Below are 13,899 nucleotides of genomic sequence, written 5' to 3' on the forward strand. Positions count from 1 at the left end.
TCACCCTGGGGCTTTGTCACACAAGATGAACCATTCAATTGGCTATTGTTGACCCATGGGTGTGATAAATGCAAGCTTTGCTTGTTTTTGTCTGTTTTTCTGTTTAGAAATGTACAGCACATCTCACCTACAAGACTACACCTACACCAAAAATATAAGATACACCCTCCACTTACAGTACAAGACTACACCTATAGCCAAATTCCCAGAAAGGCCCGTCATAATCTCAGGGTTGGGCTTTGGTATGTAAAGCTCTGTCTAACATAACAGAACTTCAATAGACCAGTGATGATAAAAGGAGAATTAAACAACACTAAAATCACAAGCAGTACACCCCATGTTCACAGCATGAAATTACATCGGCCTCAATTCTCTCCTATCAAAGTGTGTGGGCCTCAACAGCTTTGAGCACGCAGGAGACACTAGTCGCCTAGTCGGTATTCAAAAGACAACATTCAAATAAGCAAGACTACAGAAGTCTGTCTGTGTGTGTGTGTGTGTGTGTGTCTCATTGGCATCATCTATTTTCAGTGCAATTAACACAGCCATCACACTAAATCAACTGGCAATGAACTAAAATAGCTACTAAACTACAATGCGCATCAGATTTACCTTGTGTGGATGTTAACACAAGCAAACTGCGTGGCCAGGACATCAGACACAGCAAATCAAAAGAAAGACATTCAGAGTAGCACAGAGAACACAGCATTTCCATTTAACAGAGTGGTACAACACCTACTCCTAGAAAGAGGGAGGGGAAAAGAGTCCAGCTTTCTCACACATACATATTCACCCAAATACAAAGCACACACACACACACCACACACACACACCACACACACACACGCCCCTCACCTGCTTCTGTTTCTTAGTGTCAGCACCACCCTTCTTGTCAGACTTCTTGTAGCCCTCGAAGGTCTGGGGGTCCACGCTCCACATGCACTCGGTCCACTTGCCATAGATCACACAGCGCTTCTTTTTACTGTTCCCGCGACAGAGGTGAAAGGACACAAGCATTAGACTAAGGGCTTTGTTTCCACTTTCTAGTGTCAGACAGCTACTAACTCAAGCTATGTCTACATTAGCCTGGAACCGTTTGAGTACGAAATACTTTTTTTTTCTGGACAGAACACCGCGTCCACATTACACCATGAAGCCCAAGCTACCGAAGCATTAGTTAAGAATATCTGGATTAAAATGAATGCGCAATACTGTAGACTTAGCCCCATGTTCCTTTCGGTTTTAGGTTTTAGGTGTTGTTTTTATCAATTCAAAAGTCTTCTTCATGTGTACATCAAGCTGAACAAGACACTGAGCATGTTAGCAAATAACTAGATGCTGCTACCTTGCGTCTCCCAACGAGTATTGTTCTTCATTTCTATACATGTTTTATCATTTTCTTCCTGTATTTAGCACCGATCTTTCCATTCTGAATGTTTCTGTCTCCCGTTTCTCTGCATTTAAAAACTGTACTGCTTTAGCTGACACTTAATTTAACCAATGACCTGAAATGACCACAGACTGACTTGCTCAGAAACTCAAAAGTACAAACAGCTGAGAAGAATCAGCCAATCTACAGAGGTCAAGTGGGGAACATGGCTAACATGGTTAACAGTACGGTGGTCTATTTGAACTCATTAGTGAGCTCCGTGACAAACTGCCTCCGGCCAAGTGTTAAAGAGAGGAAGTGGTGTGTCATCAGGACCTCATTTTCAAGCAGCTGGAGAGCACAGGAGTGCTGAATGACTACCGGCGGTAACTTCACACCTTTCTCTCTCCCTCTCAAAGTGTCTGTCTGTCTGTGTCTCCCTCTCAAAGGAAGTGTCAGTCTGACTGTCTGTCTCTCAACGTAAGCGTCTATCTGTCTGTCTATCCGTCTCTCTCCCTCTCAAAGTGTCTGTGTCTGTCTGTCTGTCTAGCTGTCTCTCCCCCTCTCAAAGTAAGTATCTGTCGGTCAGTCTGTCCATCATGGGACGGGAGGGAGTCGGCAGTGACTCTGACGCGGGCCTTTGTGTTAAACACACAGGACTCCGATAGTGCAAGAGCCACATACTGTTTGTCCAAGTGCATATTTACATGGCCAGCTTTTTATCACGGGCTTGTGAAAATATTGACTGGTCAGTTATTATCAGCTCATTACACAAGAGCATGGCGATCGAATACGGCACCGACCAATTGGCTTTGGCCTTTCAACTTCCATTCAGTTAGTACAAGACCAGCTTCTGAAAGTAGTCACGAACATTCACCCGTGAAAGAGAAGTGGTCAATTTCTGGCAGCCTGTGGTGTGAAGACCTACATTTAGTAGTGTGGTGTGTGTGTGTGTGTGTGTGTGTGTGTGTGTTTTTCACAGTCCAGCTATTATTGGAAGGAGGAGATAGTAGTAGTGTATAGTAGCACACTAGTAGTAGTGTATAGTAGTAGATAGACAGTAGTGGCTCAGGCTGACTGTATGCGTGTGTGTGTGTGTGTGTGTGTGTGTGTGTGTGTGTGTGTGGGTGTGTCAGACCTGCCAACCCTGAAAAATGTTTATGAGTACTACCCCCCCCGAACCCCCCCCCCCGACGACGACGACGACGACGACCAAATTTCGGATAATGTGTATACAGTATGTATATGTGTACGTGTGTGTGTGTGTGTGTCTGTGTGTGTGTGTGTGTGTGTGTGTGTGTGTGTGTCTGTGTCTGTGTCTGTGGGGGTGGGTGGGTGGAGGGGTGCATATTAATTAAATTAAAGAATATCATACAAATTACTAAAGGCTACTCTTCACATAAAATATAATTTGGATGTGTGCAATCTACAAAAGTATTTTTTTATTATTATTTGAACATGGTTCAGGCCTTAAAACAAAGACAATATCTGAGCCTGAATTATCAGGCTTTTGAAGAGGTCATAGGCCTTATGGAAACCTATTAGCATATCCTACTGAAGTAAGTATGACAAGATAGGCTATTGGAACAAATCAGAACCTATAAACTAGCCTACATTAAGCTTGCATTTGTAAAGTTGATCTGAAATGTTTAATCTGCAGCCTAAGCTACTTGAAGATTATTTTGCTTAACTAACAATGTTGTGAAAACAGTATTCATTCACATTGCATGTTAAACTGTGCCCTGTAGGAAGGAATATTCCAGATGAATAGAACGTTTCTTTGAAAGATTGCAGCATGCCAATCATCATTGCTTTTGTAGAATGGCACATGCCAGTTAAGGAGCAATTCATCTTTTGTTTACATAGCCTTTGATATACTGATGAAGTTCTCTGTTAAAGTTGTCTGAATTCGCTCCACCGTTTACACCATAAATTCTTCAAAATGAATGAATTCATCACAGAATCTCGTTGTAGCCTACGCTACGTCTATTTTTACATAACTCAAGACGGCAACATAAGGTTAGCGGTCTTGTAGTGATAACGTTTGCAATATTAGAAGAAAACACGCTGCTACACTGCTGTACTAATTCACTCGTTTTGAATACAGTAATTGTCAAAGTTTAACTATACCAGCTGTGACACCCCTGTCCTCTGACGCACCTGCGCTTGCACACACTTTCACTTTAGAATGGCGTGACTGAGGGATGAGAACCGCGAACACAAGTGGCAAAATAAAAGCGTGTTTGTTTATTTTCGGAATAGACGCATATTTTCCCTTTGGGATCTGCAATAGCACGGTCTCTACCGAAATTAATTGACTACTTAGTTGTACTAAGACCTTGTGAAATATATCTATGGCTGTGGCTCTGTAGCGCAGAATCAACTTCACTGACACTGACGAAATGCGAGATCAAACGAAATGCGTAGTTTAGAGCATGAAATCGTACCAGCGTACTAGGAGGTCAAAATGCGTGCCCGCTACGCAAAATGCGTACATGTTGGCAGGTCTGGTGTGTGTGTGTGGGAGGGGGGGGGTAGGGGGATGTCCTCACCTCTTATCCTGGATGTAGCCTTCTACCCTGTGCAGGTCTTTCCCAAACATCCCACAGGACTTGAAGTTCAGCACACACTTATCTCCAGTGCTGGCCCAAACAGAAGAAGGAATTATAAGTTAGAATGAACAAGGCCAGGAATAAAGGCAACATGATCCAATGCGTTTTAGTACATCCCTACTCCTAACCATACATAACGTAATAATGTTTAAAATCACAAATAAGTGCCCAACTTTATGGATATATCTGATTGGTTTGGATGAACATCAAGGGATAGATAGTTCACTCAGTGCACAGTAATCTCGTGCGGGAAACAGATGAGGAGTTCAGGAGAAATCCACGTCAAACAATCGGGTTACAGATGGGGATGTCTCACCTGTGGTTGACTATCTCTACAGTGCCGTACTGTTCGATCCAGAGTTTGCCCAGTATCACGTTGTGTACACAGCAGTAAGGGTTGGTCCATGTGTAGGCCTCTTTGTGCCTAGAGAGAGAGAGGGAGGGAGAGAGAAAAATAGAGAGAGAGAGAGAGAGGAGAGGGAGAGAGTGGGGGAAAGGGCAAGAGGAGAAAAGAAAGACAAGAAGGGTTAAGCTGAAGCAGGAGCACACATATGGGCAAGCAGGGAACGTGAAGGTCTTCAACTAAAGGCCAAGGGCCAGACAGTTCTAAGGGCTTTGCTGTGGTTTTGACAGGAGAAGTCATTTGTGTCCAGAGATACTGCCATTAGAATAATGTGTCAGTGGTGTGCTTACATGTGCTTATCTTTAGCCAGCCACCCATAAAATAAATACGTCTATGAACAAGGGCTTACCTCCAGCTAAACACCCAAAGACAAACCTAGAACATTACAACTTGTGCTTCTAGTCTACACACACACACACACACACACTCAAAACGCCCACACACACACACCCATACTCACTTGAGAAGTTCTAGTGTGATGGTGCCTTTGGGCTCGGCCTCCACACTCTTGCCCCAGAACTTGAGCTTGGGGTAGATGGAGCCGTGGAACGTGAAGTCTCCGTCCAGACTCTCTGCGTGGAAGGCACTAACGGGGGGGTGGTGGCTCACCTGCTCCGAGACCAACCGGAATCCCTGATCCTCCCTGGATCGAGCGAATGAGCGAGCGAGTAACAAATTAATGAACATGGACAATGTTCATTGGACAATTAATGGACATGATAGAAGAATGAGAACAAAGGGGATAATAATCAAAGACAAACACCTTTTATAAAGTATCACATATACATAAACATAATAGATATACGCAGATAGATAGTGCCTTTGTCAAAGACCAGTTTGCAATCTTCCCATTTGGCCACTGATCCAGACAATGAACAAAGTGAATTCCATAAAATGTGACAGTGTGGACATTCAGCCCTAAAGAATGTGACAGCAAATCTATTAGCCAAGAGGGTGGAGGCTCGAACGTCAAACACGGAAGGTAGTGACTGTTCCTGTGCAACAAGATGACAAGCTAATATAACACAGCAGACAGGGACGTCTGCAACCACAGTGTGCTGCTGTTGCATTTTTATGATGTGTGATGACAATCAGGTTTAACAAATGCATCGCAACTGAAAAAACATTGCATTCAAAGTCCTGAAAAGCACAAACTACAGGACTGCAATATTAACTAGCACTATTTTCACCCAAAGCTCCATTCAGGGAAAATAAAGACACAGGCTTTCCACGCCTTCTTGAGTATGAAATTGAAGGACTTTTCAATGCCTTTCTGCCCCATTAACATTTCTCAATTGAACCATCTTACAGTGATGGCAAGTGGTTTCAAGCACTAATACATATCATGTCAAGCACGTTCAAGGATTCATTTACAAAGACTTTCACAGGCCTTGATATATTTGTTTATAAATTTGTCTACTTTCAAGGATTTCAAGGACTCATGGGAACCCTGAAGATAAAAATGCATTATTCCCTGTCTCTTTCAGCTGCTTCCTAAACATACACTACTCACAAAAAGTCTTCGACTTTCAGGTGAAATTTCAGGATGAACCTGAAATCAACTATAACCTTTAAAGGTGAACTTAATGTGACCTTCTCTAAACTTTTGAATGCGTACGTCCAACAGTTCAATGTTTCAGTACTTTCTGTGCTGAAGCATTACATTTCACCTGAAACCAGATATCCCCTAACTTTTTGTGAGTAGTGTATATAAAAAGTCAATGGAAACGGATGGAAAATGAGCTTTATTCTGGGGGTCCCTCAGTGGCTCTACTTTCTTACCGTGTGAGTTCGTAGGTCTCCCCCAGCAGTGGGTTGAAAGGTTTCCCTGTTCTGTCCCACTGAGAGGCCACGGCAGACACGGCAAAGGCAGCAACCGCCTGCAGGAGATCAGCAAACACCAGAGAGTGTGTGTGAGAGAGTGTGTGTGTGTGTGTGTGTGTGTGTGAGTGTAATGGACTTTCAGCTTCAGAGATTGTGTGTGCAGGTAATGGAATTTCAGCACCAGAATGTTTGTGAGTGTGAGTGCATATGAAGGACTTTCAGCAACATGTGTGCGTGTGTGTGTGTCCGGCTCCGGCAGTGAACTTTCAAATGAGTGAGCGTACAACACAAGTATACATCATTCAGTAACTGTTCTAATCTGTTAAATTCAGTTCAGCCAATCCAGAGAAATTAAGCATTTAACTTTGATAAGTAAGATGAATCGCATGCATAGCAACCAGATACTTCCTGTCAATCAATCATCAAGAAACTTTGCATAACAGTTACATTTTAACTTCAAGGGCTGCATCAATTGATTGATTAATCAATGTCCACTTGTCAATGAATCACCAACTATTTTGGTAACAAGTTAATCAGATTGTCATTTCATTAAGGAAAACACCAAAACATTCTCTGATTGCAGCTTTTTAAAACTAAAAAAAAAAATTCAGGTTTACTGTACATATTCTTTTATGACTGCAAACTGTGTCTGTAGTGGACTTTCAAATAAGTGAGCGAAGAACACAAGTACACATAATTCAGAGCAGTAGAAAAGCCTAACTTAATCCCACTTCATATTAGAGATGACACAAGTCTCAGCAGTTTTCACATCATGTTATCCCTTAAGACATGGCAGAAGGCTAATCTATCGTGATTATTGATCTTCGTAGGAGCAGAATTCTCAAAATGGATGATGTATTTTTGCATATAATGTTTTATACTGCATGTGATGCCTGTGTATGTTGTTTGTTGTTAAGTCTTAACTATATATGCAAATATAAAGTATTGTCTTAATTGTCCGTTTCATCTTCCTCCCTAGGAACTATATGCAAATTGGCTTCATTTGAGCTAACTCTGGTACAGCAGTTGAACTTTACATGTCTCCTGTCAAATACACTAATAAACGAGTTAACCCTAAAGCTACTGTACACTTGCGGACTTCTGCATGCTGCGGCTCACCTGCATGCGCTCTATGGGGTCAGCCTGCGAACAGGCTTTATGGATGAGGTATGTGTGCTCCATGTACTCCGTGATCCGCTGCAGGAAACTCAGGGGCTCGTTGAACACGATGGGCATGGTGATCTTGGACAGTTCCTGTACATCAACAGGATACACCACAAGGACAACACACACAGAGGCACTGGGTTTGAATACATGTACTGTACAAGACACAATCCCTGGTCATTTTTGGATCCCTGGTGCTGGTGATACTCAGTAATATCAGACGTCAAAAGGTAAAGATCACCGCAAACTGGTATAATATTACGGTTTGTTTATTTAAGAGTTCAAAATGAACAGTCCAAAAAACGATACCAGTGTGCAGTGATAACCTTCATTTTGAAGTATGATTATATGTACAGTTAAGCCCAAAATTATTAGCCCCCCTTATGAATTCAGACATAATCCTTTGTTTATACATGAAAATGACCATTTCCAAGAATGTGCCTAGTTTATATGATTACAGAAGCGCAAAGACAGTATGCCCACAAAGTTTGATGATCATTGTTTACTCATGCTCTGATTTGTGACAAGAAAAGCAAGAATTGACATGTTCAAAATTATTAGCCCCCAGACCATTAATAGTCAATAGTGTAGCCTTTCTTTGCTTCAACTGACAACAACTTCTTTGAATAGTCTTTTACTATGTTGGCACATATCTCTTAAGCACTCTTTAGCTCCAGCTCGTCCAAACTGCATGGTTTTCTTGTATGGACTCTTGCTTTAAGCACGTGCCACAGATTCTCAATGGGGTTGAGGTCTGGTCTCTGTGTAGGCTATTCCAGCACCTTGATTTTGGTATCCTTTAGGGCGTTTTAGACCACTTTTCACTATGCTTTGGGTTATTATCATGCTGAAGGACTTGGTGGTGACCTAAGCCTAGACTAAGAGCAGGCGTCTTGATGTTATCCCTCAAAAGGTCAAGATAATCTTTCTTTTTCATGATCCCATGCACCCAAACAAGGCTCCCTGTGCCTGAGACAGCAACACAGCCCCATAACATGATGCTCCTACCACCATGCTTCACTATGGGAACTGTATTTTTATGGTTGTAGGCCTTCCTTTTTTTCGCCAAACATAGGCAACATCCATGTGCCCAAACAGCTCCAGTTTAATGTCATCAGACCAAAGGACAGTTTTCCAAAAGTCATTTTTAGCTTTTAAATGTGCATGTGCAAAGTTCAGTCTGACTTTGAAGCACCCCTTTTGGACTAATAGTTTTTTTCTCAGCCGATGACCTTGGAGGCCTCCACAATAAAAATCCCTCGCTACTGTCTTCCTCAAGACTTTAACCCCAGAGGTCTCAAGGTCAGCAACTATCATTTTGGCGGATGTGCAGGGTTCTTTGCTAACATCCCTGATGATTTTTCTCTCTAGATTGAGATATTTAGCATTTTCATCCACACTTAGGTTGGTTATGCACAAACTTGGAACTCTTTGTACTTTGTAATGATGCCTTGCACGGCTGTTCTACAGACTGTGAAGCATCTAGAGATTACAGTATAGCCTTTCTCCATATTATAGGCCTCAATGATGTTCTTTCTGAGGTCCAGACAGATTTCCTTTATCTTCAGTATGCCTGTAAAGGCAGTCCCCCCTCAGACAGGTGTTCAAGTGCCTGTAGGCCTGTTCCTTGAAGTCTTTAGGTAAACAATCAATGCTGGTTGGGTGTTCAGGTGTTGTCTGGACATTAACTAACTGCAAAGGTGTGGCTTGAAAGGTGACAGGTTGGTCGTGAGTGTTTAAAAGCAAAAAAATCACATGGGGGCTATTAATTTTGACCACTCCACTTTTCACACAATTTGAGATTAAGCATTCCTAATAATATATTAACACTCCAAAATGCACCAGATTCTACATAATAACACTGGCGAATGTTTGATTTTTAAAATTTGATCAGGGATGAAAAATTTAGGGAGAATTTTAGAGTAATGTTCCAAAATTTCAGGGGGGCTAATAATTTTGGGCTTAACTGTATGTCTGGCATATGTGTAGTACGTACAACACAAGGTTTTCATAACTCCTACTTCAATGATAGATGCTTGACTGTAAAAAAAAGGACTTACCAGTCCAATACATTTCTTCAGGATGCTCCACACGCTAAAGTTATTCCTTGAAAACATTGCAGCAGGTAGAGTGGTTCTGTACAAAACACACATTATACACACACATATGAATACACTTTACTCAACATATTCAAAGACCCATCATGGCATGTTTTGAAACAGATCAATTGAACGTTTAAATTGAATTGTTGTCAACGTGACAATTATACAGAATTCCATGATAATAAGGTTGACACAATTACTAGTAATTTGTATCAGTAGTTCAGCAACAGGAAATGTCCCATTACGACCACAGCATAGCTAGCATTGCTGAAAATGATCCATGTCCCATTATCATTCTTTGTCGAATTTTATTCAATCAATCAATTAATTGATGAATTAATCATAGTGAATGAGTGGTGCGGCTAAGCAGAGTTAAGGGGGCACACAGTTGGGGCAATCACTAGCAACTAGTGGTACCCGTGCCAATCAGCAATGCATTGCCTCTGCGTCAATTCAGCTCCACACTAGGATTCACCACAGCAGGGAGGGCTCTTTTCCCCTGTTCAGCTTGCGAAAAAGGCTGTTACCTTGTAACATTTACTGTAGAAGACCGTGGCCTTTTAACATGCATCATTTCACCTCAATCATCAATCCATAAAAAAACAATACGGCCATCACTAGACAAACTGTTCTATTGCACAACGTGCACCAAGATTGACATAGGAACAATCCGAGCAAGGAGCTGAAATGCAATCAAAAATATCTATTTTAATCTGCTAAATTCAGTTCAGCCAATCCAGAAAAATGGCATAATCTTAAATGCCATAATCTAAAAAAAAAAATAAAATCCGCAGTTAACGTCGATAAGTAAGCTGAATTGAATGCACAGCAACTAGACACTTCCTGTTAATGGATCATCATGAAACTTTGCATAAAAGTTAGATGTTAACTACAAGGGCTGCATCAATCGATCGATTAATCGATGAGGTGTCCACTAGTCAATTAATCACTATTGTATGAAAATACTTTTTGCTAAGGAAATTCGCTATATCTGAGAATTAAATTTTGCTACATCAGGCTCATTTCTTTGTGACAAGCCCAATATAGTTGGGAGCGGATTCAGTCAATTCTTTCCAGTTCTTCACATCGAGATTGCCATGAGCAAAAGACTACATTACAGTAGATAGTAGCTGGATGGGCAGGGTAGAGCCATGAGAGCTTGCTGTGAGTCTGGAATGTTCCACCTTTACATACATAACCATCATACTGTATGCACATTCCATCACTAGGCACAGATGAGAAGATACATGTAGCTTCCATGCAAATGACTTCTGAGGCTTCGACATAAGATAGCATAAGATTTTGACATTTTAAGGGTGGGTCTGCATCGGAGTTGGAACTGTGACAAAACGGATGTTTTGCATGTTGCACAGCTGGTCTCAGAGGATGATGGAGGTGGAGACAGAGGCAGAGGTAAAGATGGAAGGATAGAGAGCTCATGGCTAGTAAACGGGAGATAGACAAACAGAGGGAGTACGATAGAGTGCAGGGGGGGGGGGGGGGGGTGCCCTGTGTGGAATCCGGTCGTACCTGCGCGTCTTGATTCCATTCTCCTGTGGAACGGAGCCATTGTTTTTCTGCGCGCCGTCTGCCACAGCGTCCTTGAAGCTGGCCTCTGACGTGCCCTCACACGACTCATCTGAATCCAAGCCTGAGTCATACACACAAACACAGAGACAGAGAGAGAGAGAGAGAGAGAGAGAAAAAAAATATTAGAATCTATGCCCAGAGGGGATCCACCACAAGTGTACACACATCTCGGTAACTAGGCAAAAGCACAACACACACCCATGTGCATGGACAAGCAGAAAATAATAATTTAATAATGCATTTAAAATAGTTTTCCAGCGCCTCAGGGCACAATGAGAAAGGACGGGTTTCGCAACTTGTAAAATTGCGAATGCGTTCTCATTAAAACGCGAATGACCAAGTTGAACTCTTTTCAGGCTCAGGCAGGTGCGCAAAACACAAGGCACTCAGTGCGCTTAAAAAGGTTTGCCGTGCAGGTTTAGTTAGTTAGCCATTTTGGCAAATAGAGTCGCAATATATTTACATTTTACTGTTCTGAAGTAAATAGGAAAAAAGTCTCTGCACACTCGGATCCATGCAAAAAAGTGTCTTTACTTATACCAAGCTTTCGGTACTTAGACCTTCATCAGGGCATTGCACACCACATACAGAGCAGTACATTTAATAGTCTAACAAGGGTTCAATTAGTACAATCAATCAAACAGGACACACCTGTCTGATTACTCATGACCTCTTGGGAGATGTAGTCCAGTAGACATATTTGTAGTCTGTCTAATACATGTCAGTGGCATACACTAGATAACTGAGGTGATTTTGAATGAACAATATCCTCAAATGTGCAATTACAATAAACAAAATAAAAAAGTACAAAAAACACAAATAAACAGTCATTTTGATACTGTTCTGAAGTAAATAGCAAACTTCTCGTGAATTGTCCTCCCTATACACAATGAAAATGCTTTTGTTGTGGAGGTGAAGCCGTTCTAGAAGGTTCGGTGGCAACTTTCTACTGTATGTCTATGCTGTATACTAGCTATGCTAAGTGAACGATTACAAGTTTGTTTACCATCACATTGGCTTCAGAAAGGTTACATTAAGGTGAAAATCTTGCATCTTTAAGCTGTGCGCAAAGCGCTTACTGCCAATAGGCTGCCTCTCACTGCAAAAACAGCATCCTGTGTGATCGTGGCCTTACAAAGTAAAAAAAAATGTGCATACATAGACAAGCCTGTGAATGTTCAAACATGCACTGCAGTGACAGCAGCAGAAGATGCCGATTCCCATTCGAGGCAACTACACCATGTGGCATCAGGCTGTTGCATGAGCACATCACTACTGCAGATGTGGGGCAAATGTCAGGGGGGGGGGGGCATTACTGAAGGGGTGAAGGGGTGGATGGTGGGCTGTAAAAGTAGATGGGCTGCATAGTAATTTACTATTAGTAACAGACGCCACCATCACAACCACAATTTAAGATCATGAGGAGAGGGAACATTTGGACATGCTGTGTGTTCCTCTCCATGTCAGGCTCACAGGAGTAAAGAAAGCAACACAGCGGACAAGTAGCCTTAACGACTGTATTCAACTTTTTGTTTACTTCTGTTTTTGCTTACTTTCATTATTGACATGTGATACTGTATTGATATCATTGTTATTACCAAATTGCTTAATGTAGGCTCACTAATTTTTTTTGCTTTCTGTAAATTCTGCATATTTGGACAAAAGAGTCAGCTAAATAGCAAAACCATAACCATAACCACAACCACTGACTTTGAGACCACAGCTTAATATAGCTTTGACAACCTGGATCTGAAAAACCACAGTTGCAACCACATCCGACCCCAGCGCACAAGACCAAGCACTGGTGGCCCTAAACAAAGTCCCACAAATACCTACACGGCGCACAATACAAACTCTCAACACAAGAGACAGCCCGTGTCCTCATCTGATCCCTTACTAATTCCTCATAATGGAACCCATGGCGATCGCAATAATACTCTCTGCATTATTGACGCCGGCATACGCAAGGCAGGTAAGATGAGAGCAGAGGATACCTGTGGCCCTAACTCCACAACAAAGGGCCTAGCCCACACAAGCACCCTCCAAAGGGAACACACCTTCTGGTCAAGCAACATCAATCTGCAGCAGCTCCCTGCCCCCCCCCCACCACCACCCCAGGAAATCGTGCTAGAAATCCCATGAGCTTGCCAAATTAATTGTCAGGGCTTCATGCATAATGCAGTATTGATTTAGCATGGTCTGGTTGGTTCCAGAGGGAACACACACAGGCCACAGTTTCCATTTGATAATGCCGAAATATATCTGACAGAACCGATACGCCTAAAAATCTGGTGAGTCATAAAGCTGATGGCGCTGAAGTTTCAGCCCTGGGTATTGGGTAATATGAAAGTTAGGCATCTCTAAGGTTGGCGGTCTGGCTTCTTAAGAGTGGGAGGGGTGGAGAGCCTGTTGCCCTCTCCATAACCTCTTCAGGTGGTGGGCCCGTTTCATCGCATCATAGTGCCTGTTACTGTAGCAACACTAGCCGGGCACAGGTCAGCAGTGCAGTGAATTTCACTGTAAGAGTGATGATGCATAGGGGAATTTTTTTGAACGATGTTGCTGGGCAACAACATAACAGGTTCCACATGTCATGATTGAATGATCATGATCATTTGCTTATTGATGATTAAAGCACTCCCAAAAAATGCTATAGTATTCACCACTGTTTTCTCAACAAGAGACATCAGCTTACAGTCTTTGGAGCCATGTATCTTAAGGGATGTGCTAGTAAAAGATGCTAGCACACATGGGTTTTAGCTCCACTGCAAGCATGGTCGTCTCCTAATCTACAGGAGCTGCACGTTGTGGGTTCGAGTCTGGGAAGATCAAGGG

At 42.2% G+C, this 13,899-nt stretch overlaps 1 protein-coding gene across 4 annotated transcripts in view; it reads right to left on the reverse strand.

Annotated features, from left to right (window-relative positions):
* osbpl2b (oxysterol binding protein-like 2b) overlaps nt 1–13,899 on the reverse strand; it is a 28,863-nt gene that overhangs the window by 6,719 nt on the left and 8,245 nt on the right. For all 4 annotated transcript variants that reach the window (XM_062541826.1, XM_062541828.1, XM_062541827.1 and 1 more), the window contains 8 exons: nt 11,005–11,125; nt 9,433–9,508; nt 7,328–7,462; nt 6,167–6,264; nt 4,845–5,027; nt 4,298–4,405; nt 3,922–4,011; nt 856–982 (listed from right to left, as the gene is read on the reverse strand). In XM_062541826.1, coding sequence (XP_062397810.1) covers nt 856–982; nt 3,922–4,011; nt 4,298–4,405; nt 4,845–5,027; nt 6,167–6,264; nt 7,328–7,462; nt 9,433–9,508; nt 11,005–11,125 — 938 coding nt within the window. The remainder of the gene's footprint in view (nt 1–855; nt 983–3,921; nt 4,012–4,297; nt 4,406–4,844; nt 5,028–6,166; nt 6,265–7,327; nt 7,463–9,432; nt 9,509–11,004; nt 11,126–13,899) is intronic.

Source organism: Sardina pilchardus, chromosome 7, assembly GCF_963854185.1.
Source record: "Sardina pilchardus chromosome 7, fSarPil1.1, whole genome shotgun sequence".
Taxonomy (NCBI): Eukaryota; Metazoa; Chordata; class Actinopteri; order Clupeiformes; family Clupeidae; genus Sardina; species Sardina pilchardus.